At 43.8% G+C, this 23,304-nt stretch overlaps 1 protein-coding gene across 2 annotated transcripts in view; it reads right to left on the bottom strand.

The window, feature by feature from the left end:
• The window catches only part of FANCI (FA complementation group I), a 2,406,750-nt gene that overhangs the window by 2,226,637 nt on the left and 156,809 nt on the right, over positions 1 to 23,304 (bottom strand). For both annotated transcript variants that reach the window (XM_044078210.1, XM_044078208.1), the window contains exon 3: positions 17,008 to 17,080. In XM_044078210.1, the coding sequence (XP_043934145.1) occupies positions 17,008 to 17,080 (73 nt within the window). The remainder of the gene's footprint in view (positions 1 to 17,007; positions 17,081 to 23,304) is intronic.

The raw sequence follows: 23,304 nt of genomic DNA, 5'->3' as shown, positions 1-23,304 counted from the left end.
CAGTGATCTGTAAAAATCGCTTACAACCTGATCAAAAACAACTTTTCTCAGCAATCACCAAATGGATCAGAATACATCTCCTTCATAAAGCAACATAAAGGAACAAACTGGTTAATAGTGGAGTGGGTTTGTTCTGGTAATCTTAAGACATTCTGATACATTGTTTTGTACTCTAAATATCCAATTGCCAGCATGCTTTTAATACATTTTAAGGACAGGTCTCTACACATTAAATGCATTTTAAAGCTCACTAGCACAGTAAGCCTCCACTCCAGAAAACATTTATAAGTCTGTTTAAGCTTCTAAGGCAAAACAGGGACAAACAGAAAAATTCTCAAGGGTGACTATGTCATACTTTTTGTCCACCCTTTCTGTACTTGATTTATCATTCCTTTAAAACCCTCTCCAGGGTTAAAGACTGCACAAATTTGCGTAGATCTGTACATACCTCCACTGCATTATTCCATTCAGGTATTCCTTTCCTTTGTTAAAGCCAATATTTTTCTTCGAGTTAACTTTACTCATGTGTTTATTTTTACAATCTCCCTGCACACTATAAGTTGTTGCTTCCTTTAGATTTTAGTTATTAACAGCTTTTAACACCAACACTCAATCCCAGTCCCTCTGTACGAGAAGCAGTAAGCACCTAGCAACCTCAGTCTTTATTTTCATAAGTACATTTGTCTAAGCATCCCATTCCTGTCATGACTATCTTGCAATCCATTAGTCATTATTTTAAAGTGCTTAAAAAAGCTATTCCATATTCATAAATTAATGTACGTAAAAATATTGTAATGTTCAAAAAACAATTTACCACCATTTTCACTCTCCTTTTTTCTTTTTTTCTTCAAGGAGAGGGTGAGGGGAAGTTTGTTTGGAACAAGGAGAGTGTAAATGGTCGTAAATTGTTTATTGAACATTAATTTACAATATTTTTACGTACATCAATTTGCTTTTAAATTACTACTGTTCTCATGTGCAAGTTCACAAAAGTAAAGTTGTGTACACTTACCGTAAATGTAGATGTTAGAGTGTATTCAGTGATGCAGTCCTAACAAATGGGTTATCCGGCTCCCGGTAGCAGTCAGTCAGCCAGAATACCAAAGGTAAGTAAAAATGATGTTGGTTGCCGCAGGTTGAAAAGGACGTCAGAGCTTCCGATACAAAAGGAGGCAGCTGACGTCACTTCCTCAGTCTTTCTTGCCATAATAGTCAGCAGCCCCCCAAAAAAGGCTAAACAAAATGCTAATTTGGCAAATATCCAATTCAGCCTGCACCTCAGGAATAAAGAATAAGAGAGGACCAAAAAGGGGAAGGAGGGAGGGAAACCAGGACTGCAACAGTGAATACACTCGACCAGCTACATTTATGGCAAGTGTACACAACTGTACTATGTTCATCATGTTTCACTGTTGCAGTCCTAACAAATGGGTTGATTACCAAAGCCCATTGAGAAGGGAAGAGGAACCAACAGAATGAAGGGTTGGAGATAATGCCCTGTAACACAGTAGTGGCAAACCCTGCCCTGGCTATGGAAAATAGAGCCAAATTATAAAGTTTTGTGAAAGTGTGAACAGAAGACCAAGTGGCAGCCTCAAAAATATCTTTAGTAGGGACACCCCTTAAAAAGGCTGCAGAAGTGGAAGCTGCTCTCGTTGAGTGGGTCCTAACCCCTTAAGGAGGAACCTTGCCATGAAAGGAATAACAAAAGTTGATGCAATGTGCAATCCACTTGGAAATGGTTTGCTTAGAAATAGCCTTGCCTTGAGCTCCAGGGGCAAAACTGGCCAATAACTGAGCTGAGCCGTCTGTGCACATCATGAGAATGCATGATCCTTTCATCTTTATTTCAAGGATTAGGAATGAAGGTAGGAAGGTGTATGGACTGATTAAGAGTCACGCTAGACACCACCTCAGGCATAAAGGAGGGGTTGATTCTCAAAGAGACCCTGTCTGGATGGAAAATGACAAAAGGCTCCACAGCCATCAAAGCCTGCAGCTCCGAAACCCTCCTTGCTGAAGTTATAGCTAAGAGGAAAGCAGTCTTCCAAGAGAGAAACTTTAATTCTGCAGAGGCAGCTGGCTCAAAAATAGGAAGAGTGAGTTTCTCTAGAACAAAATTAAGATCCCATGCTGGAGTAGGTGCCCTTCTGGGAGGTTTTAAGTTACAAGCACCTCTGAGAAACATTTTCATCAAGGGATGAGAGAAAATGGGTTTTTCAGAGAACAATGAGCAGAAATGGCTGAAGCATGGAGCTTGATAGAAAAAAAGGAAAGACCACCCTGAAGCAATTCAGTCTGGTATTCCAAGATCAGAGGAAGGGTAGGCTGAGAAGAAGAATCCCCTCTAGCCTGCATCCAATGAGAAAAGCTTTCCCATTTGCCAGCGTAGGACTTCCTAGTGCTAGGCCTCCTGGCGTCCCTCAGCACATCAACCACCTGCTGGGAAAGTGAAGAAGATAAGGAAGGAGTCAAACTATGAGCCATGCTATAAAGTGAAGGGATTGAAGATGAGGATGCAGAATAATTCCCCCTTCCTAAACCAAAAGATCTGGCTTCAGAGGAAGATGCCAAGGAGGGAATTGGGAGAGACTGCAAAGCAGTGGATACCAATGCTGTCTGGGTCAGTCCGGAGCTATGAGAATAGTCCTTGGTTGTTCATCCCTAATCTTCAACAACACTCTGGGTAGAAGAGAAAGATGAGGGAAGGCGTAAACTGATAGCAACATCCTAGGGAAGGACAGAGCATCCACTCTCCAAGCCCTGCTGTGATGCTGTCTGGTGCAAAAGAGAGGCAGAAAGTGACTGCCCAGAGAGGAGAAAAGATCCACCTGAGGTGTGTCCCAAAGATGAATGATTCTGTAGAAAACCATCCTGTTCAGCTGCCACTCGTGAGGATCCAGGGTTCGCCTGTTCAACTGGTCTGCCAAAACACTGTGCCTTCCTGGAAGGAACTGAGCTAGGAGATGCAGGTCCAGGGATGCTGCCATGGACCAAAGATTCATACTTTGTCTGCACAGGGGGTAAGAGGGAGTCCCTCCCTGCTTGTTGATGTACCACATGACTGTGGTAGTCTGTTCTGACAAGTAAGGTCCCTGGAGAAAGAAGGTGCTTGAAGGCTAATGAGGCTTGTTAAACTGCAATCAACTTTTAGATTTATGTGCAGGTGCATCTGCTGGGCGTTCTATCATCCCTGTATGCATCGGCCATCCAGGTGTGCTCCCCAGGCATAGTCCGATGCGTCTGTAGTCAGAACTTGAGTGGCAGGAGATGTCCAAAAGAGCAAGCCCTTGTTTTGTAGACAGGTTATTGCCCACCATAGAAACTCAGTCTGCAGAGATGGAAGCAGAGGGATCATAGGTTCATAGGTTCATAGGTTTATACTAGGCTATCTGCCCTAAGGCATTTATAAGCCTAGCCCAAATTTTTGTGGCTTACGCCACCCCTTATATGAAAAAATACTGTGCCCATTAGTTTGTTGTGCCTCTGTCCAGCAGTGACACAGAGATGATTCCGGGTAAACCCTCGATCTCCCATCCACAGGTCTAGATTTCTCTTGAACAGAGTCAGCGAGGTGCTCTGCCTCACATGGACCGGGATTTTATTCCACAGCATAGGAGTCTCTGAGTGATAAATCTATCCCTCCAGCACGTCCTATTTATATCCGTGCTAAGGTTTAAGTCACTTGCTCTAGTGGTTTTGGTGGATTTGGATTTTTTGAGGTGGAACATGTCCATTAATTCCGGGTTGGACATGGCCTTGTATGTCAGGCACATGTCACCTCTGAGCAGACGGTATGCGACTGAATAGAGCTGGAGTTTCTTCAATCTGGCAGCATATGACAGATTTTGGAGTCCTTTATCCTTTTGGTGAGGAACTTTTGGGGTCTCTCCAATTGCTGCAGATGTCGGGTGAGATACATCCCGAATGGGGCATTGTACTCGATCATTGGTCTGATAAGTGAAGAGTACAGGGGAACAATAACCTCACTAGATCTGGATGTGAATCCCTTCATGATCAGGTGGGCAATGTAGAAGGTCTTTCTAACCACTTTAGCAATGTGAGTGTCAAAAGAAAGGCCACTGTCAACCTGGGTCCCTAGGTCCCTGATAACCTCTTCTGTGCTTAATGGATTGCCACCTATATGGTAGCTTGGGGTTACCTTGTTTTTCCCCGAAGGTATGACTATACATTTTTGGCGTTTAACTTCAGGCCATGGCTCTGGCACCAGCTATCTGTTTCCATGAGTCCCTTCTGAAGGATATCCGTGTCTGATGCACTTTCCACTATGGCGCCCAGTTTGCAGTCGTCTGCAAACTTTGTCAGCCAAAGTCCTCCTATGTTGGCCTGTACTTCTGAGAAATAGATGCCAAACAATAAGGGGCCAAGGACCGAGCCCTGTGGGACACCACTTGTGACCGGCTTGGAGTCTGACACAGCGCCAGCAACTCTAACCCTGTGGGTTCTGTCCTTAAGCCAGTTTGCAACCCATCTTGTGACATATGGGTTTACATTTAAGCTGGTAAGTTTTTCTACAATACCCGAGTGGGGTATTGTGTAAAGCCTTGCAAGGTCAAGGTAGGCTGTATGGACTGCCTTTCCCTCATCAATGGCCTTGGTGACTGTTTCGAAGAAGTCGACCAAGTTCAAAAGGCATGATCTTCCCTTCACAAAGCCAAACTGGGTCGGGTCCAATGTCTGCAAGTCCCCTATATCTTTGTTTATGAGCTCCATTATGATCCTCTCCATAGCTTTGCAGACTAGACTTGTTAAGCTTATGGGGCGGTAATTACCAGGGTCCGTAGAGGCGCCGCCTTTGTGGAGTGGGACAACAGTTGCCGTACGCCACTCCTTGGGCACGTATCCTGTGGTAAGGCTGAGATTAAACAGCTGCCTTATGTGCGGGTTTAATCATATCATTATCATCATATCAAGGTCCTGTGTGTGTTGACATCAAATGTTCTTGAGGTACCACTGCAATTTCCTCATATGCAGTCTTGCATATGGAATCATGAGAATACAAGATGCCATGAATCCCAGAGCTTGCAGTTATTTCCTTGCAGGGAGCTGGGACAGGCTTGCCATATCCTTGAAGTAAACTGAAAGAGTTGTCTGCTTCTCCTGGGTGAGATATATCATTTGTGCGGCTGTGTTCAGACTTGCTCCTAGGAATGTTATCTCCTTGGATGGTACCATTTTTGATTTTTCCTCGTTGAGTGTGTAACCCAGGAAGAGAGAAGAGTCTTTATGAATTCCAGATCCTTTAATAGCTGCTCCTGAGAACTTGCTTGAATCAGACAGTCGTCCAAGTATGGGTAAATAAGAAGTTATGTACCTACCATAACGTTCCATGTTAGTTGTCTTCTCTCGCCTTCTTTCTTGCTTGATGGGTTTGGGGCCGGTCCCTCGGCTCCCACTCCGCACTTGCTAAGCTCGAGAGTCACTTTTACCAGCTCGAGGCAGCCCCATATCCCATGATGCAAGGCGGTAAGTACCCAGATCTCGTTTGATGACAAAGGGCAATAGCACCAAGCATAAAAACACTTCCCAAAGGAAGAAAGAAAACTTACAGGATGGAAGAAGGACCAGGTCTTAATGGTCTTCAGCATAATAATTTCTTATAACAAGGTCTGTCCAGGCCTGGGGGAAGGAGGGAGGGTCGCAAGAAAGAAGGCGAGAGAAGACAACTAACATGGAACGTTATGGTAGGTACATAACTTCTTAATGTTAAGTTGTCAATCTCGCCTTCATTCTTGCTTGATGGGACGCGTCCTAGCACCTCTATCCTGGGTGGCTCAATGGAACAGACTCTTGAGGACTGTAGAGCCAAAACTGGCTCTGTCCCTGGAGGCCAAGTCCAATTTGTAATGGGAAACAAAGTGTGAGGAGTGGCCCAAGTGGCGCTGCACAAATAGTGTCTAAAGGAAGTCTAGCTTGAAAGGCTGTAGAAGTAGCTAAGCTCCTAGTTGAATGTGCTTTAGGTTTTGAGCACAGCTGTTGTCCGTGAGCAGATAAATTTCAGAGATGACCGAAGAGAGCCATCTGGACAAGGTCACTTTAGAAACAGGAAGGCCTTTTTTATTATCCACATAGGAAACAAAAAGTTGATCAGATTTTCTAAATTTTTTTGTTCTGTCCAAATAATATCTAAGTTGACGGTGGACATCAAGATAATGTAGTTTTTGTTCAGCTCTGTCTGAATAGTTTGGGAAAAATACAGGGAGATCAATGGATTGATTCAAATTGGTCTTAGAAGCGACCTTAGGCAAAAAGGTCGGATTAGTTCTCAAAGATACTCTGTCTTTGTGAAAACCAAATAGGGGGGGTCGAACCGATAGAGCATGCAGTTCAGACACCCTCCTGGCCGATGTAATAGCCACTAGGAATAAAGTTTTCCAAGAAAGAAATTTCAGGGAACAAGAAACAGCTGGCTCGAAGGGGGGGGAAGAATCAAGGATGTCAGCACTAAATTTAGATCCCACTGAGGAGGAGGATTCCTGATTGGAGGCTTTAGTAGGAAAATTCCTTTCAAGAAGGCCCTGCAGAGTCTATGGGACATAATATTATGATCTGCGACCCCGACATGAAAGTTGGAGATAGCAGCCAATTGAACTCTGACTGTGGAAGAAGAGGAGCCTGCATGAAAAATCTCTGCTAAGAAGTCCAGGACTGCCTGAACAGGGGCAGTGAAAGGATCAATATTCTTGGCCTTAAGCCCAATAAGAGAAACGTTTCCATTTGCTTGTATAAATCCTCCTGGTAGAGGATTTTAACGAAGCTACTATGATGTCTCTAACTGGGTTAGAGATCAAAGGAAGCCTGGCTAAGGAAGGAAGTGGAGCAACCATGCTGTGAGGTTGAGAGAAGGGATAGACCGGTGCAGCTGACCGGATTGGTGAATCAGAAGATCTGGCACTGGGTCCAGATGCCACGGCTGCACCAAAAGGTGATGATGGAGGAACGGGAACCAAACTTGTCGAGGCCAGTAAGGGGCAATGAGAATCAATTTGTCTCTCAAAACGGTAGCTTTCTGGATAACTTGAGGGATCAGAGGAAATGGAGGGAAGGCATAAAGAAGTCCCTGGGGCCAATCCTGGGTCAGAGCGTCTCTGGGGATGGCCTGGTAGAGGGAAGAGACAGAAGAAGTCTGGGCATTTGCTGTTTTGGGGAGTAGCAAAAAGATCTCAACATGGACGACCCCATTCCAGAAATATCTCTTCCGCTATAGATTGCTTGAGAGACCACTCATGAGGCATGAGGATAGCTCTGCTCAATCTGTCCGCTACAATGTTGGTTTTCCCAGGGATATGCGTTGCTACCAGAAACCGATGAGAGGAGATCGCCCATTGCCATAGTCTGAGCGCTTCTCGACACAAGGGGTAGGACTTGGTTCCGCCTTGTTTGTTGATATACCAAACTACAGACATGTTGTCTGTGTGGACTGCAATTGTCCCTACGGGAAGAAAGTCGTTGAGGGCTTGCAACGTTAAAAGCACTGCTCCCATCTCCAGGACATTTATGTGCAGATGGTACTCTAACGGCTGCCACGTCCCATGAACCATCCTGCCCTGATAATGACCCCCCCACCCGATCAGGGAGGCATCCGTGGTGACAGTGGCCATCGGGGATGGGGGTACAAAGTACCTGCCTTGGTGAACCTGAGGAGATGTGATCCACCAAGCAAGATGATCTTTGCAAGTCTGTGTCACCAGAATCTGGTGACGCATTGGAAGTTGTTGGTACGACCACTGTGTGAACAGCATCCACTGAAGAAGGCGCATGTAGAATCGAGCCAGGGGAAGAAGAGTAATGGCCACAGCCATGAGGCCTAATACCTTTAGAACCATTCTGGCCTGTACTTTCTTGTTGGCCAGAATGATCCTGACATGACTCTGAATGTCTGAAACTCTTTGATCTGTAAGGGTAGCTGACATCCGAACAGTGTTTAAGTTTGCCTATGAAAGTAATAGACTGGCAGGGCGATAAGGATGACTTTTCAAGTTGATCGAGATGCCCAAATGAGAACAAAGACTTATTGTGTAATCCCTGGCTTGAATAAGCTGATGCCTGGTGGTGGCTGACAGGAGCCAGTCGTCGAGATACGGAAACACCTGGAATCCTTGACGTCTCAGGTGAGCCGTGACCACTGCCATGCATTTGGTGAACACTCTGGGGGCTGTAGTGAGACCAAAGGGCAGGGCTCTGAACTGGAAATGACTGGACCCCAGCCGAAGCGGAGAAATCTCCTGGAGCGTCTGTGAATTTTGATGTGATAGTACGCATCCTGAAGATCTATTGAGCACATCCAGTTGTCCTTCTGTAAGAAGGGCAGAATTGACTGAAGAGTGACCATTCGAATCTGGTCTTCCTCACAGACTTGTTGAGTCTGCTGAGATCCAATATTGGTCTCCAGTCTCCCGTCTTTTGGGGACCAAAAGAACCTTGAGTAGATTCCGGCTCTGAATGGTCTGTTGTAACTGGCTGAATGGCTCTTTTTGCAGTAGTTTTGAGACTTCTAACTCTGCAATTTCCCTTAGACCGGTGGTACATCTGGAAGGGAATTTGAGGAAAGGACTTTCCTCGAAAGGAATTATGTAACCCTTGGATATGATCGACTGTACCCAACTGTCTTGAGTGAGGGAATGCCAGGCTTCTGGGTACAGTGATAATCTTCCCCCGACTGCCTCCAAGGAGGGACAGCCGGGCAACATCTCAGGGATGCTGAAAGGGCTTGTCAGAGAGAGGCTCACTGTTTCCCTGTTTTTTTGGACCCCCTCTGCCTCGAGAGCGGCGTCTGTTGTTGTTACCCCCTCTGCCTCTAGGGGTAAACTGACCACGTGAATCCGGCGTGACTCCTTGGGATTTGCGGAACCACATTTTGCCACCTTTCTGTCCTTTGGGGTAAGGTCTAGAAGGGGTGGAAAAACGGACTCCTACGGCAGAAAGAGTCTTGCCGTCCTGCTCACACCTGGTCAAAGTTTCCTTCACTTGAGGGCCAAACAAAGCTGACCCATCAAAGGGAGAATTTGTGAAGGACGCCTTAAAGGGATCTGCAAAGTCACATAGCCGCATCCAGGCTTGGCGTCTAAGAGCCACACCTGTACCTGCGGCCCTACTCGCTCCATCAGCAGCATATGATATTAGCCACATGGAGGAGTTTGCAATGGAATTAAGGGTTCCTAGCTGCGAAGCAATTTTTCCCTGAGCTCCTGCAGCTGTAGGATCCTGAACAACATCACCTAGCTCCTTAAGGATATCCCTTTGGAGTCTGGTGAAGTGACATAGGTAATTCAGCGAACGCATAGCAAAGGTCGCTGAGGAAAACATCCACTTACCGTACCTATCCATGGTCCTAGAGTCCTTATTAGGAGGATGGACGGGTACGGAAGGATCTGCAAGTTCCTTCTTGGTGGCAGCAGCCACCACCATGGCATCAGCGAGGGACACCCTTAGTGAGGAATTGCTTGTCACACGGGCAGTGATAAATTTTGAAGGCCTCCTAGGGACTGGCTCTACAGAGTCAGGAGCAGCCACGCCTTCGGGCAATAACCTGCATAAGGGGGTCGAAAGGCGGAGACACCAAGGAGGTGGAGGGCCGAGATCCAAACGCCTCTAGGTATACTGACTCATCCTCAGAGGGATTGTTGGTGGGCCAGTTTCCCCTCTGTCTAAGGAGTTCTAGGATGTCTGAGGAGGAGACATCCTCAGAGGGGGATCTTGGGGATCCCTCTGACTCATCAAAGTCAGTATCTGAAGTGACAGACTCGGGGGAGTCTACGTGTTTCCTCTTACAAGTCCTCTTCCTAGGAGGATCTCACGAAACATCAGGAGAATCCTCGGAAGAGGGGGAAATTCCCAATGGGGAAACCTGAGGCGGAGGATCTCTGGGTCCTGTAGCAAGAGAAGTGGCAGAGATGTCAACAGGCACTATAGAGGGAGGAGCTAAGGGAACAGACTGCTGGCTGATACCAGTGGCCAGCACACTCTTCATCACCTCGAATGCTCCCTCCCAGGCAGGTCCGAGAGAACCCGTTCAAGAGCTAGGAACTCCAGGGACCACCGAAAGGGAAGTCTCCGAGGCAGATGTCGGAGCCGAGCTCACCAAGGCCGAGGCTCCAAGGGGAAGAGCGGGTTCGGACAAGGGTCCGATGCCACTCACCCCTTCGGAGGAGACCATGGAAGCCCCGCCACCGAATCCCTCTAAGGAAGGTCTCGAAGAGGAGATAAGAGTAGTGGCTGAAGGGACAGAAGGGGGTATCTGTCCCTCAGCCGTAGCAGTAACCATTCCCGAAGACTCCAACTCCAAGCTCTGGGGTAGAGTTGAAGGAGGAACTGTAACGGGGTGTGGACCAATAGTCGTCTGTTGAGACGGACTATGTAACATTTGGGCCAGTGCCTGTGACTTAAGTAATCTACTGACCACTCTCTCTAAGTCATGGTCGAAGCCTGGATGACCTTGAAGATCGGCTCCGATGGCTCCGTTCGAGAGGAGAGGTGAAGCCGAGCCGAAGTATCGGCTCCAAGGAAGGAGACCTCGACCTCTTCCTCGAAGGAGCCATCGGAACCGATGAAACTATTGAACCTGTCGGAGCCGACAACTTATCGGAGCCGACAGGTAGCCTCGATGCATCGGCTCCAGCCGGAGCCGATACAGCCACAAAAGTAACGGTGTCGGAGCCGATCTGAGCCGACACCGATGCCTGTGCCACATGGTGGTCGGAGCCGATCGGAGCCGACACCAAAGTGGTCGATGCAGAATCGGCACCGATAGCCATCAGTGCCGAAGGCTTGGTTAAGCCAGAATCGGCTCCAGCGGGCGATCTCGACTCAGAACGAGTCGGAGCCGAGGCCGCAGGCTTTGACACAGAAGCCTGGGCCTTGGAAGACTTGCCAGTCTTAGGTGGAGCCGACTTAGCCGGAGAGCCCTCCGGCTTAAGAAGGCCCCTGAGTATTAATTTGTTTCTTCTTTCCTGCAGGACTCTCTGGCTGAAAGAATGACATATAGCACAGGAGTCCTGCAGGTGAAGAGGCCCCAGGCAATAAAGGCAAGAAGTGTGACCGTCTGTCAGAGACATCTTCTGACAGCACGAGTCACACTTCTTAAAGCCTGAGACCCTTTCTTTTGACATGGTGAAACACAAGCACACACACACCAGTCAAAGAATTTAAATTTAAATATACCAAAAGGTATAATTACAAACACACACACACACACACCCTAACAGGGGGGGGGATGGGATGGGTAAAGTCTGACTAAAAAAATAATAAGAGACAGACAAATTTCTGTCAGAAACAGCTTAAAACTAAATAAAAACTAACAATAAGGGGTTTTTAAGTTAAAAGGGGCTAAATTAGCGAATTAGTGAATCACTTACCAGGAGCTGGTAAAAGGAGGACCTCATAAGCGAAGCGGCAAACGAGATCTGGGTACTTACCGCCTTGCATCATGGGATATGGGGCTGCCTCGAGCTGGTAAAAGTGACTCTCGAGCTTAGCAAGTGCCGAGTCGGAGCCGAGGGATCGGCTCCGAACCCATCAAGCAAGAATGAAGGCGAGATTGACAACTTAACATTCTGAATTTTCTTCTGCCTGCAAAAAGCAATGACTGGGGCCAGGCACTTTGTGAAGACGCTGGGAGCAGTAGATAAGCCAAAGGGCAGCGCAGAGAACTGATAATGTTGCTTGCCCACTCAAACGAAGACACTGCCTGCAACTTTCCCTGATAGGGATGTGCAGATAAGCCTCTTACAGATCCAAGGTTACCAGCCAGGAATCCTTTTCTAGCACTGGTAGCAACTGATGCAGAGTGAACATTTTGAACTTTGGAATCACTAGAAAAGAGTTCAGAATGGAAAGATCTAGGATAGGACGCCAGGTGCCTTCTTTTTTTTGGAACTAGAAAAAGCCTGGAATAAAAGCCCTGGCCTACCCGCTGAACAGGAACTGATTCTATTGCTCCCAAATGAAACAAAGACAAAATTTGTTTTTCTACTTCTGCCTTTTGGTTTGAAGGAACGTCTGGAAATACCTTGGGAGCTGGAAAGGTGTGGAAAGAAAACCTGTGCCCCAGGGACACTGTTCTGAGCACCCATTTGTCGGTTGTGATAGAGGTACAGAAATCTGAAAAAAGGGCCAACCTTCCCCCTACAGGACTCTCCAGGCAATTAAGAACAGGCAGAAGTTGTAAAAGGTCATTGAGAGTGCTTTGATTGAGATGCAGACTTGGAGCTTCCCGCCTTAGAAGTGGAAGCCTGCCACCGCCTAGACCTTTGAGGGATAGCAGTCTGTCCTCTAGAAGATTGGTAACCCCAAGTCCTGGAACGGTTCTGTCTGCTGGAATCAGGAAAGGTCCAACTCTTGGAAGGGTAATTCCTGCTAAAGCGAGGGGGTTGATCTTGCAGAAAATCTAACAGTTTGCATGGACTTGGCCTTATCCTCCATCTTCTTAAGCACCTCCTCAACTTTGCTGCCAAAAAGATTGTCTTTATGCAAAGGTACATCCAAAAGCTTAGTCTTGACAGGTTCTGGAAGAGGCTGTTCTCTGAGCCAAGCCTGCCTTCTAATAGCAGATCCAGTAGCCGCAGCCCTGCTGGAGGCCTCAAGGATGTCAAAACCACAATGCTAAGAATGCTTATGGACCAGAGTGGTTGAATTCAGCAAATCCTGCATGTCTTTACTCTCTGCCAAAAGAGGTACATTTGCAATCCTAGACTTAATAGCCTCCAAGGTGTGCTGTTGGTACTTCAGCATATGAAAAAGACAATTGGTAGCTCTAATAGCTAGGGTGGCAGAGGTGTAAACTTTCTTGCCCCACCTATCTAGGTTCCCAGATTCTCTGTCTAGATGGAAGAAGATTCCTGGCAACAGTGGCCTTAACCCCTTTAGGGCCCTCAGAAATAACCTCTGGATCCACCAACAGGTTCCTGAAAAGAAATAAATGAGAATCAAGGACTCTACAGGTTTTCTAGGAGTAGGGGGAACTAAATTTGGAGACCAGGAATTTTCCAGAAAATCATCATCAACAACTTCCAACACAGGGGGAATAGCAAGAGGCATATGCTAAGGTAAATCAAGAAACTCCATAATCAGTTTCTTAGATTAGGGATAATCCTGGCTTGTCCATTTAAAATGTTCCCTGAGAGCATTTAAAGAGTCATCAAAAGAGAAATCCTCTGGAGGAGAAACAGAAGGAATGGACTCCTCTGCATCTGAATCCTCAAAGGGAGAAAAAGCCTGAGAAAATTCCTCTTCATCAGCAGAAATGCTGGAAGAAACAGATCCTAAACAGGACAAAACCTCAGGAAAAACCTTCCTACTCCTCTTGGGAGGGTGACGCTGAGAACCTCTGATAAAAGTTAACAAATCATTAGCCATTTTAACCATCTGGGATTGAGGAGAACTAGAAAAAACTGGAGCCTGCCTTTTCACAGGCTTACGGATGGAAGGCTTACCTGCAAGCATGAAGGACTCGGGAAGCCTGGCAACCGCCGAAGAAGCAGCAGGAGTAGAAGGAAGAAGTTTGCTGTCAGATCGCAAAACGGAGGACACGGACCCCGGAGTCAGCTTAGCGGTACCGGCTCCAGCAGAAGAGGTGACCGGCAGCAGGTCGGAAGTCACACTGGAGGCTGAAGGCCTAAGGGACTCGGACTCAATCAAAGTCTGTGGTTGTATATCTGCGGACTGCAAAAGTGTCTCATTGTCTCCCGCCTGACTGACGACCAACTTAGCCTCATCCGAGGGCTTAGTTTTCTGAGGCCTGTCACAGTCCTTGTCCTTACTCTTTTTCAGAATATCAGAAGCCTAAAGACTGGTGGACGCCATACCCACAAACTTAGGCCAAACTCCAAAATGCTTAGCCAAAATCTTAGCCCAACGATGGATAGTACACGGATTAAAGGAGGCACAAAGATTACAGCTATGAACATCGTGATCAAGGCCTAAACAGATAATGCAATAAGAATGTAGTCGGAATTAAAAAGTGAACTGCTGACCTGTACTTGTTCATGAAAAGCTTCTGCTTCGGGCTCTGCGGCAAGGAAGACTGAGGAAGTGACATTGGCTGCCTCCTTTTGTATTGGACACCCTGACGTCCTTTACAACAGACAGCAACCAAAGTCATTTTTACTTACCTTTGGTATTCTGGCCGACTGAGGGCTACTGGGAGCCAGATAACCCATTTGTTAGGACTGCAACAGTGAAACACATTGAACATCAGACTGATTGGTGGGGAGATTATGATTTCTCCAATCACTAACGTTAAGCAACCCCACCCATCACCATCCAGGCCAGGACCAGCAGACCAATGATATTGCTAGCTTACAAATCAACTGTCTTAAGACTTTTACGAAATTATGTAAAAATTCAAATGACAGAATAACTCATATCAATACTGTAAGCGCTCACCTGCCGTTCTGCTGAAAAGGAATAATAAAAGCTTGCTTGAGGAACAAAGTCAATACTTGACTTTTATTAAACTTAAGGATTTAATACAGTACAAGTTTGTTAAACTGTTAAATTCATTCATTATTCGAACATTGGTCCTTGACTGGTTTTACTTGGTACTCATCCAAGCTATATATTCTCATATAGAATCTCATAACTCTATTTTGAGTCTTTGTCAGGTTTCAAAAACAGATTGCACAAAGACTTCTAGCTCAGCCAGTATTAAAACATCATTTCAGTACTTGATTACAGAATGACATCACATACATCTGGTCACTGGACTTCTGGTTCCCACACTACCCCCTTTACTAGAAAATCAGACTCTACTACATATGTGTCATAATACACACACAGAGCTTTGCTAAGATGTGTCATGGCATATGGAAACTATAAAGCCATTTCAAAAATTCCACCCTTCCTGAGTAATAATTAGTTTACCCCCAAGGATAGTACAGTAGGATTCCTAGTAATGGTTTTCACAGACATTTTGTCTCTGGCTGCAATCAGAACTGTTAAGATACAACCTTTATGGCATAAACCAAGTAATTTAAATTTAAGACTATTTATCAAAGTTAGCTGGACTGAGGCTAACCTCTTCTCTTCCAGTATCCTCTGTTACAATACATTCATTTCAACAGTTACAAGACCGTGACCTACAGGCTTATTCCTTTTTCCGTCCAGCAGGACCCATTGTTATTTATTTATTTATTTTTTTAACACAAACATTTTTATAAACATATTTTCAACACAAGGACTGGTACAAATCAATTTGTTACGTAAATGGCATACAATTCTTGACAAAACTCTAGCTGGCAATATCTCACATCATCACATATGTTAAGAGAATGGAGCACACCTCTCAACTGTTATGCTGTATGTAGAACAATATTACAGATTACAGATGGCATGTCACGTTAAATGCCCTTTTACCCACAGCAGATTCACATAAAATGAACCCATAATTATATATAGACAAATAAGGTAATACATTAGGTCAGTGTGTAGTGCACAAAATAAATTGGTCCATAGTTATGCAATACACATGCAGAGTAGCCTCAATGACCTGCAGTATCACAATGAATACAAATCAAACACCATACACAAAACTGTGCACCAAGTTCATGAAAACAGTGGAATTTTAATTATAAAAAGGCAACCCTGACTTTATTCCATTGCATGCAGACTTGATAGTAACAAGAGTAACTTCTTTAATGTCCATCACAAAGAAAAACTGCCAAAACACAAAAAAATGTCTATCATACAGTACTCTCTCACTATCAGTATAATCATTTAGCGCAGAAATTTCAGTTCTTAAAAAATTATTCTTTGTGGAGCTCCTATGCCAATCTTCATCAGATGGCTTAAAGAAATGGTTATACCTCCATGGGGTTGGACTGTTCCTTTCTGTTTCAACAGAAATAACTCAGAAGCCATAAAGGGATGGTTCTCTAAATTTACTTCACAGTAAAATGCTATATTAAGGACATTACCCCTTAGAAGGTTTGTAACTAAGAAAATAATGAAATAGTGCAAAAATATTAAAGGTATATAGCATTTTCCTTAATACATGTCTGCGAAAATATCCACATAAAACTTACTTCATAACAGTTTCTATTAAGTGTTACACTTATTACTTATGGAAATGGATACAGCTTCTCCAAATAATTATAGCCCAACATAAAACATTACTAATACTCAACACTATCAGTTTTTCAAGTTTAATTTACACTTTGGTAAAATAAAGTAGGGTGAAAAATGAAATTATTCTCCAAAGGGCTGCCAGATTTTATATTCACCTACACAACTCTGCTTAAACATTCTTAAATTTCAGCTTTAATTTCAGAGCAGTATTTTTAAAATACTACTAGACGTGTTACTGAAGTCTTTCAAGGACAACACTATAATTATGAAAAGTGGTAGCACTACTTTCAATTTAATAAACTTAAAAAGGGGAGAAATGGAGAGAGAACTTCAGACACATTTAAAGGTACCCCCAGGAAAAAAAAAAGGAAAAACAGAAGCACATTGAAAATTCAAGTTGTTGTGTCTTTTGGCTTTTCCTGGTTAGGGGTCGCCACAGCGGAACTCTGGTCCGCTAACAATTGGTAGTTGATTTTTACGTGCAGAGTTACCAACCCTGACGCACAACCTTCAACGAGGGTACGCCCCATTCACGCACATCTCCACGCAGAAGACGCTCTAGCTGAGAATCGAACAGGACAGCGTCTTACTGTGAGGCAACAACGCTACCGCAGCACCACCACCATGGGTACACTGAAAATTCAAGTAACACAGACTAATACGACTAAGGTAGGAAAATGACTGTAGGGTGAGAAAGTACTTTGCGGCACAAAGTATGAAATTACTTCCAAAAGAGGGCTACTTAAATTGTAAGAAAACTAGACGAGCTGTGGAAACAAATAAAAAGCACTGCAATGAATGAACCAATCCAAAGAGTGATCAAAGCAGTCACTTCAGTGTTGTAGCTACTACGAAAAACAAAAGTGAAATCAAAGCTAAAGATAAAATTTCAGTAATATTCATCAACTAGCACTTAGCTCTGACCTTTGAAAACAGCTCTCAAAAATGCTCCAATGTCCTTCCCTTTGACAGCATGCCGTGTGATCAAATCCTGAACCTGACAGAGAAGGAAAAGCCAAGTTATTGAACAGAATAGGGTTAAAACTGAGAAAATAAGTTCACTTCAAAAGACAAGAATCCTTGAGAAAGGCTGTTTAATGAATTAAGCCAAAATGTAGCAGTAGTCATACAAAGTAGCAAAATGCATTCAATATCCACTAAATGCATTATTTCCAAAAAACTTACCTCATGAAGTAGATCATGGCATTAAAAAAGCATTCCATGTTTGGCAAGCAAACAGGGAATTTTTTTTAGTCATTACTAACATTTTTTTTTGTAAATGAGTTTCATATTTCATTACAATATGGGCTTGGGGCAATAAGCAAACCTCACTAGAATCTCAACTTTCAAAACAGATTAAGTAATGTACCACAGCAGCCCGGTCAAGAATACGAGTATGACTATTTGTGGCATGAAAACCAAATGTCATGACTGAAATTTTTTTATGTAGCCATCATTTCCTTTCTGTTAGCTAAACAAAGCTCTTAAAAAGCCAAAGACAAAAATAATAAAAATAAAGAACTATTGGAAGCAACTTTAGCAGCACCAGCAGGTAGGTGTGTGTGTCTGTGGGTCTCTCTCCAGGGTGGGGGTGTTAATAGGTTTTACTATATTTGTCCTGACAGCAATGAACTAAAATATACATTTCTAAGGCTCTCCTCTCATTTTTGTATTTATTCTTAGGATCATAAACATCTGAGGTGTACACAAACTATCTCTAACTGATTAGCATATTTGTGTGGGGGTATAGACATTAAATACTTTTAACTTATACTTTCGAAGTAGTACTTTCTCATTAGGCAGAGGAACTACTTTTACAGCAAAAAAAAAAAAAAGTATATATATATATATATATATATATATATATATATATATATATATATATATATAGAGAGAGAGAGAGAGAGGGAAAGAGACATACACACACATTATATATATATATATATATATATATATATATATATATACAGACACACATACGCACATATACATACACACACACACACACACATATACACACACACACACACACATATATATATATATATATATATATATATATATATATATATATATATATATATATATATATATATAGACACATACATATACACACACACACACACATATATATATATATATATATATATATATAGAGAGAGAGAGAGAGAGACATACACATATATATATATATATATATATATATATATACATACACACACACACACACACACACACACACACACACACACACACACACACACTACTACTACTACTAGTAATAATAATAAAAAAACTAAAAAAAAAACTTCCGAGACATTTTTTAAATCACAGTAACACCCTCTAAGATGGGTGTCACAATATCACTGGGAGGTCCATTATTTCCAGTAATGCCCAACCTGATGGATATTACAGTTTGCTTACATAACAGCATCATGGCAAGAAAAAAGCTAAATATCACCCATCAGTCTTGGGTGGCAAGATTTCAAACAGTCATTTGCTTAGAGACAGGCTGACCCTTTTTTAGCACCATAATAGGAAATATACAGCTGTTAAGCTTTCCTGAAGGGTTTTGTGGAGTCAAAGAAATACTTTAGTTATCTGCCTGTGCACAACCAAGGTTACAAAATCTTGTCGCCCTTGTTTTTAGGCACTGGAAAGAAAAATGAAATTCATGGCTTGATTACAGGAAAACTGTGAAAACGTTTTGGCATGAAATTAGTGTGTAAAACACTGTCCTTGTGGAAATAAGATAATGTTGGCCCACCATGAAAACTTGCAGCTCAGACTTATCTTACAGATGTCAGAGCAAAAATCAAACCAGTTTTCCAAGTGATAAACTTTAATTTAGCCTGAAAGGCTGGTTCAGAAGGAGATAAGGTCAATTTTTCAAAAACAAAGTTGAGATCCCGAGGAGGAGTTCACTTTCAAGGGGTTCTCAAGTGCAACACTCCTTTCAAACTGTGACCACAAAGAGAAAGATGAAAAAGGGGGAAATCCATGGGCAGTCCAGCTGAGACGGCTACGAGATACACCTTGACAGATGATGTGCAAGAAAAGCCATCTTGAGTACCTCACACAAATATTTAAAAAACAGAGGGGTAGACACCATACAGAGCCCTGTCGTTATCAGTTAGGCACTACCAAGAAAAAGTACAGTTTTGTACCTACCATAAATGTAGATGTCCGAACTGGACAGCATCTGCAGTCATAACAAATGGGTTGTCCTGTCGTCAGGCAGCCCTTCGGTCGTCCGGATTCCAAAGTCTGGGTCCGGCTTCGGCTGATGTCGCACTTCACCCGACGTCATCTCTGCTGGTCTTCGGGTATAAAGGCATCAGCCGACGCCATTTTCCTCAGTGTTTCCTGCCCCAGATGCCAGTTGCCCTCTTGGAAGGCTAAATTTTGGATAAATGCCAATGTTTCCAAAAAAGTAGAAGGCAAACACAAAAATAAGCATGTATGTACATATATACAAACAAATACACCATAAGAGACTCCCCAGCTAGCTATTAGGAGGGTAAATACCTAGGAGTACCACAGAGGGAAGGAGGGTGGGTAATCCTGACTGCAGATGCTATCCAGTTCGGACATCTACATTTATGGTAGGTACAAAACTGTACTATGTCCTTCATGGATGCATCTGCAGTCATAACAAATGGGTAGAATACCATAGCCAAACTAGGGGTGGAGGAAGAAAAATTATGGTGTAGTTAGGATCCCTTGCAGTACAGCAGTGGCAAACCCTGCTCGGGATCTAGAGTATAGAGGTAAATTATAATGCTTGGCAAATGTATGCACGGAGGTCCAAGTAGCCGCCTCAATAATGTCCTTGATTGCCACTCCTCGTAAGAAAGCTGTGGTAGTGGCTGTAGCCCTTGTAGAATGAGGTCTTATGTTCTGTGGAATTGGTTTTCCATGGTAGGAGTAACAGAATCTTATGCAATTTCCTATCCATTTGGAGATTGTCTGTTTGGAAATTGCTTTTCCTTCCCTTCCGTTGCATAGGCTACTAAAAGCTGGTCAGTTTTTCTGTTACTTTTGGTTCTGTCCAGGTAGTAGCGTAACTGCCTATGTACATCCAAGGTATGCAGCAGTCTTTCCCCCCTGTTCTGTGGATTGGGAAAGAAGGTAGGTAGGTGGATTGCCTGGTTTAAAGACACTCTGGATACCACCTTAGGCATAAATGTAGGATTAGTTCTCATGGACACCCTATCTTGATGGAAGATTAGGAAAGGTTGCACTGCCATTAAGGCCTGTAGTTCCGAAACCCTCCTTGCTGAGGCAATTGCCAGTAGGAAAGCAGTTTTCCATGACAGGTGTTGTAGATCTGCTGTTGCTGCTGGTTCAAACGGAGGGAGTGTCAACTTTTCTAGCACAAAGTTCAAGTCCCATGCTGGTAATGGTGGTTTCCTAGGAGGTTTTACATTCTTGATCCCTCTGAGGAACTGCCTGAGTAGAGGATGCGAAAAGACAGGTGGATCGAAGCTGTATTCTGCTGAAATAGCCGATGCATGTATCTTGATGGAGGAATAGGACAGGCCTGTATGTAGAAGCTCTGCCAAGTACTCCAGAATGTTAGCAATATCTATGTTCGACACATCTTTTCCTCTTTCAGTACTCCAAATGACAAATCTTTTCCATTTTCCTGCATAGTTCCTTCTTGTTGAAGGTCTGCGGGCTTCAAGGATAATGTCTTTAACCCTTTGGGAAAGGTCTGGGTTAGTTGCTGCTATGTGATGTTCCAGGCAGTCAGTTGCAAGGTTTTTAGGTTTGGATGTATGATGTTGTAGTTGTTCTGAGTCAACATCAAAGGCATCAGGGGTATTGACCACATTCTCTCCCGAGACATGCTCCTTAGCAATGGGTACCAGTGTTGTCTTGGCCAATTCGGAGCTATCAGGATTATCCTTGGACGTTCCTCTTTGATTTTCAGTAGTACCTTGTGCATCAAGGGAAGAGGTGGAAATGCATATGCTGTCAGGCCTTTCCAGCTGAAGGATAGAGAGTCCACCTTCCATGCAAGTGGGTGGAATGTCCTTGTGCAGAATTTTTTGAGCTGGTGATTGAGTGGGGATGCGAATAGATCTATTTGTGGCATTCCCCATTTCTTTGTGATGGCCTTGAAGATGTCTGGGTGTAGCATCCATTCGTGAGCATCCGAGGTGGTTCTGCTTAACATGTCTGCTAGAGTGTTCTCTTTTCCCGGCACAAATATTGCCTGTAACTGGATGTTGTAGCTGAGAGCCAGATTCCAAAGGTCCAAAGTCATTCTGCATAGGGGGTATGAATGAGTGCCTCCCTGTTTGTTGATGTACCACATTACTGTGGTGTTGTCTGTCCTTATCATCAAATGGCCTTCTTTGAGGAATGGTCTGAATTTTTGGAATGCCAGTTTTACTGCCAGCATTTCTTTTTGGTTTATGTGCAGGTGCAGCTGGTCTTGAGTCCACAATCCTTGTATGCATTTGTCCAGCATGTGCGCCCCCCATCCTAGGTCTGAGGCGTCCGTTGTGATGGTTTGGCTTGCTCGAAAGTTGTGGAAGGGTAAGCCTGGGTTTGACTGGCATGCTTGTGCCCACCATAGGAACTCCTGTTTTAAGCATGGAATTAGTGGGATTTCTGTTTCTAAGCTGTGCCTGTGCTGAGACCATAAATTCTTTAGGTACCACTGTAGCTTTCTCATATGCAGTCTGGCATGTGGGACCAAGATTATACATGATGCCATGAAACCCAAGGCCTGCAGAACTTTTCTTGCTGTTAGTTTGTTCTGCTTTGTTAATGCCAAGAAGTAAAGAGGAGTTCTTTTGTTTTTCTGCAGTTAGGAATGCCATTTGTTTTACTGTGTCCAATTCAGCCCAAGAATGTTCTTGTTTGGGATGGTATCAGCCTTGACTTTTGTAAATTGACTGTGTATCCCAGGGCTTGTAGCAAGTAAATGACCCTTTGTAAATCTGTTGTCAGCTTGCTTTTGTTGTCCGCTTGTAACAGGCAGTCGTCCAGGTATGGATAAATTTGGATTCCCTGTAGTCTGCAGTGAGCGATTACTGATGCCAGGCATTTTGTGAATACTCTGGGCAGTAGATAAGCCAAAGGGCAATGCTGAGAATTGATAATGCTCTGATCCTGCAAGAAATCTGAGGTATCTTCTGCAATTTGGTCGAATGGGGACATGCAGGTATGCCTCCTTGAGATCTAGAGTTACCAGCCAACACTCCTTGCCCAGCATGGGAAGAAGTTGCTGTAGGGTCAGCATTTTGAATTTTGGGACAATGATGTATGTGTTTAAGACAGACAGGTCGAGAATAGGTCTCCAACTTTTCTCTTTTCTTGGTACTAGGAAGAGTCTGGAGTAGAATCCTTTGCCCTGTTCTGTTATTGGTACTCTTTCCACAGCTCTCATCTTTGTTAATTTCGCTATCTGTTGTAGAGCTTCTATTTTTTGATTTGGAGTTAGGTTTGGCATTCCTCTTTTTACTGGTAAGGTGTGGAAGTGGAACCGGTAGCCTTGATCTATGGTTTGCAAAATCCACTTGTCTTTTGTGATATAGTGCCAATTTTTCGAAAATAAGGCTAACTTTCCGCCTAAAGGTGCTGCTATTTGCTCCCTGGTAGGCGGTGTCAGAGCCAAGTCACTGTGATTGTCCTGCTGCAGTGGCAGTGGTTGTGTCTGTGCCTCGGTTATTGCCTTGCCACTGTCGTCCTCTGTAGGCACCTCCTCTGGATTGATTTCTGCCTCTAGAGCGTCTATTCCTGCTCCTTTGGGATTTTGTAGAGTCTGGAAAGGACCAATTTTTGGCAGGCCAGTTTCTGCTACACCTTGGCGGCTGAACCTGTAAGAAATCTTTAACTGTTTGTACAGATTTTGCCTTTTCTTCCATTTTCTTCATTACTTGCTGGGCAGGTGTACCAAATAGACTGGCCTTATCCATAGGAGCATCTAACAGCTTTGCTTTAACATGATCCGGTAAGACCTGTTCTTTCAACCATGCATGCCTTCTTATCACTGTGCCAGTCATGGCTGATCTAAATGAAGCCTCCAGTGCATCATAGCCACATTTTAAGGAATGGTTACTGACCTGTTGGATGTTATTCACCATTTCTAATACATATTTCTTATCTAAGGATTCATCAGAGGACAGTTTTTTAGTTAACTGATCAAGCATAAACTCTTGGTATTGGATCATATGAAACTGACAGTTTAAAGCTCTAGCTGAGAGA

This window comes from Protopterus annectens, chromosome 7.part0 (assembly GCF_019279795.1).
Source record: "Protopterus annectens isolate FY-2018-M chromosome 7.part0, PAN1.0, whole genome shotgun sequence".
Taxonomy (NCBI): domain Eukaryota; kingdom Metazoa; phylum Chordata; order Ceratodontiformes; family Protopteridae; genus Protopterus; species Protopterus annectens.
The sequence above is the reverse complement of the archived record's forward strand: the minus strand, read 5'-3'. Positions and strand labels throughout refer to the sequence as shown.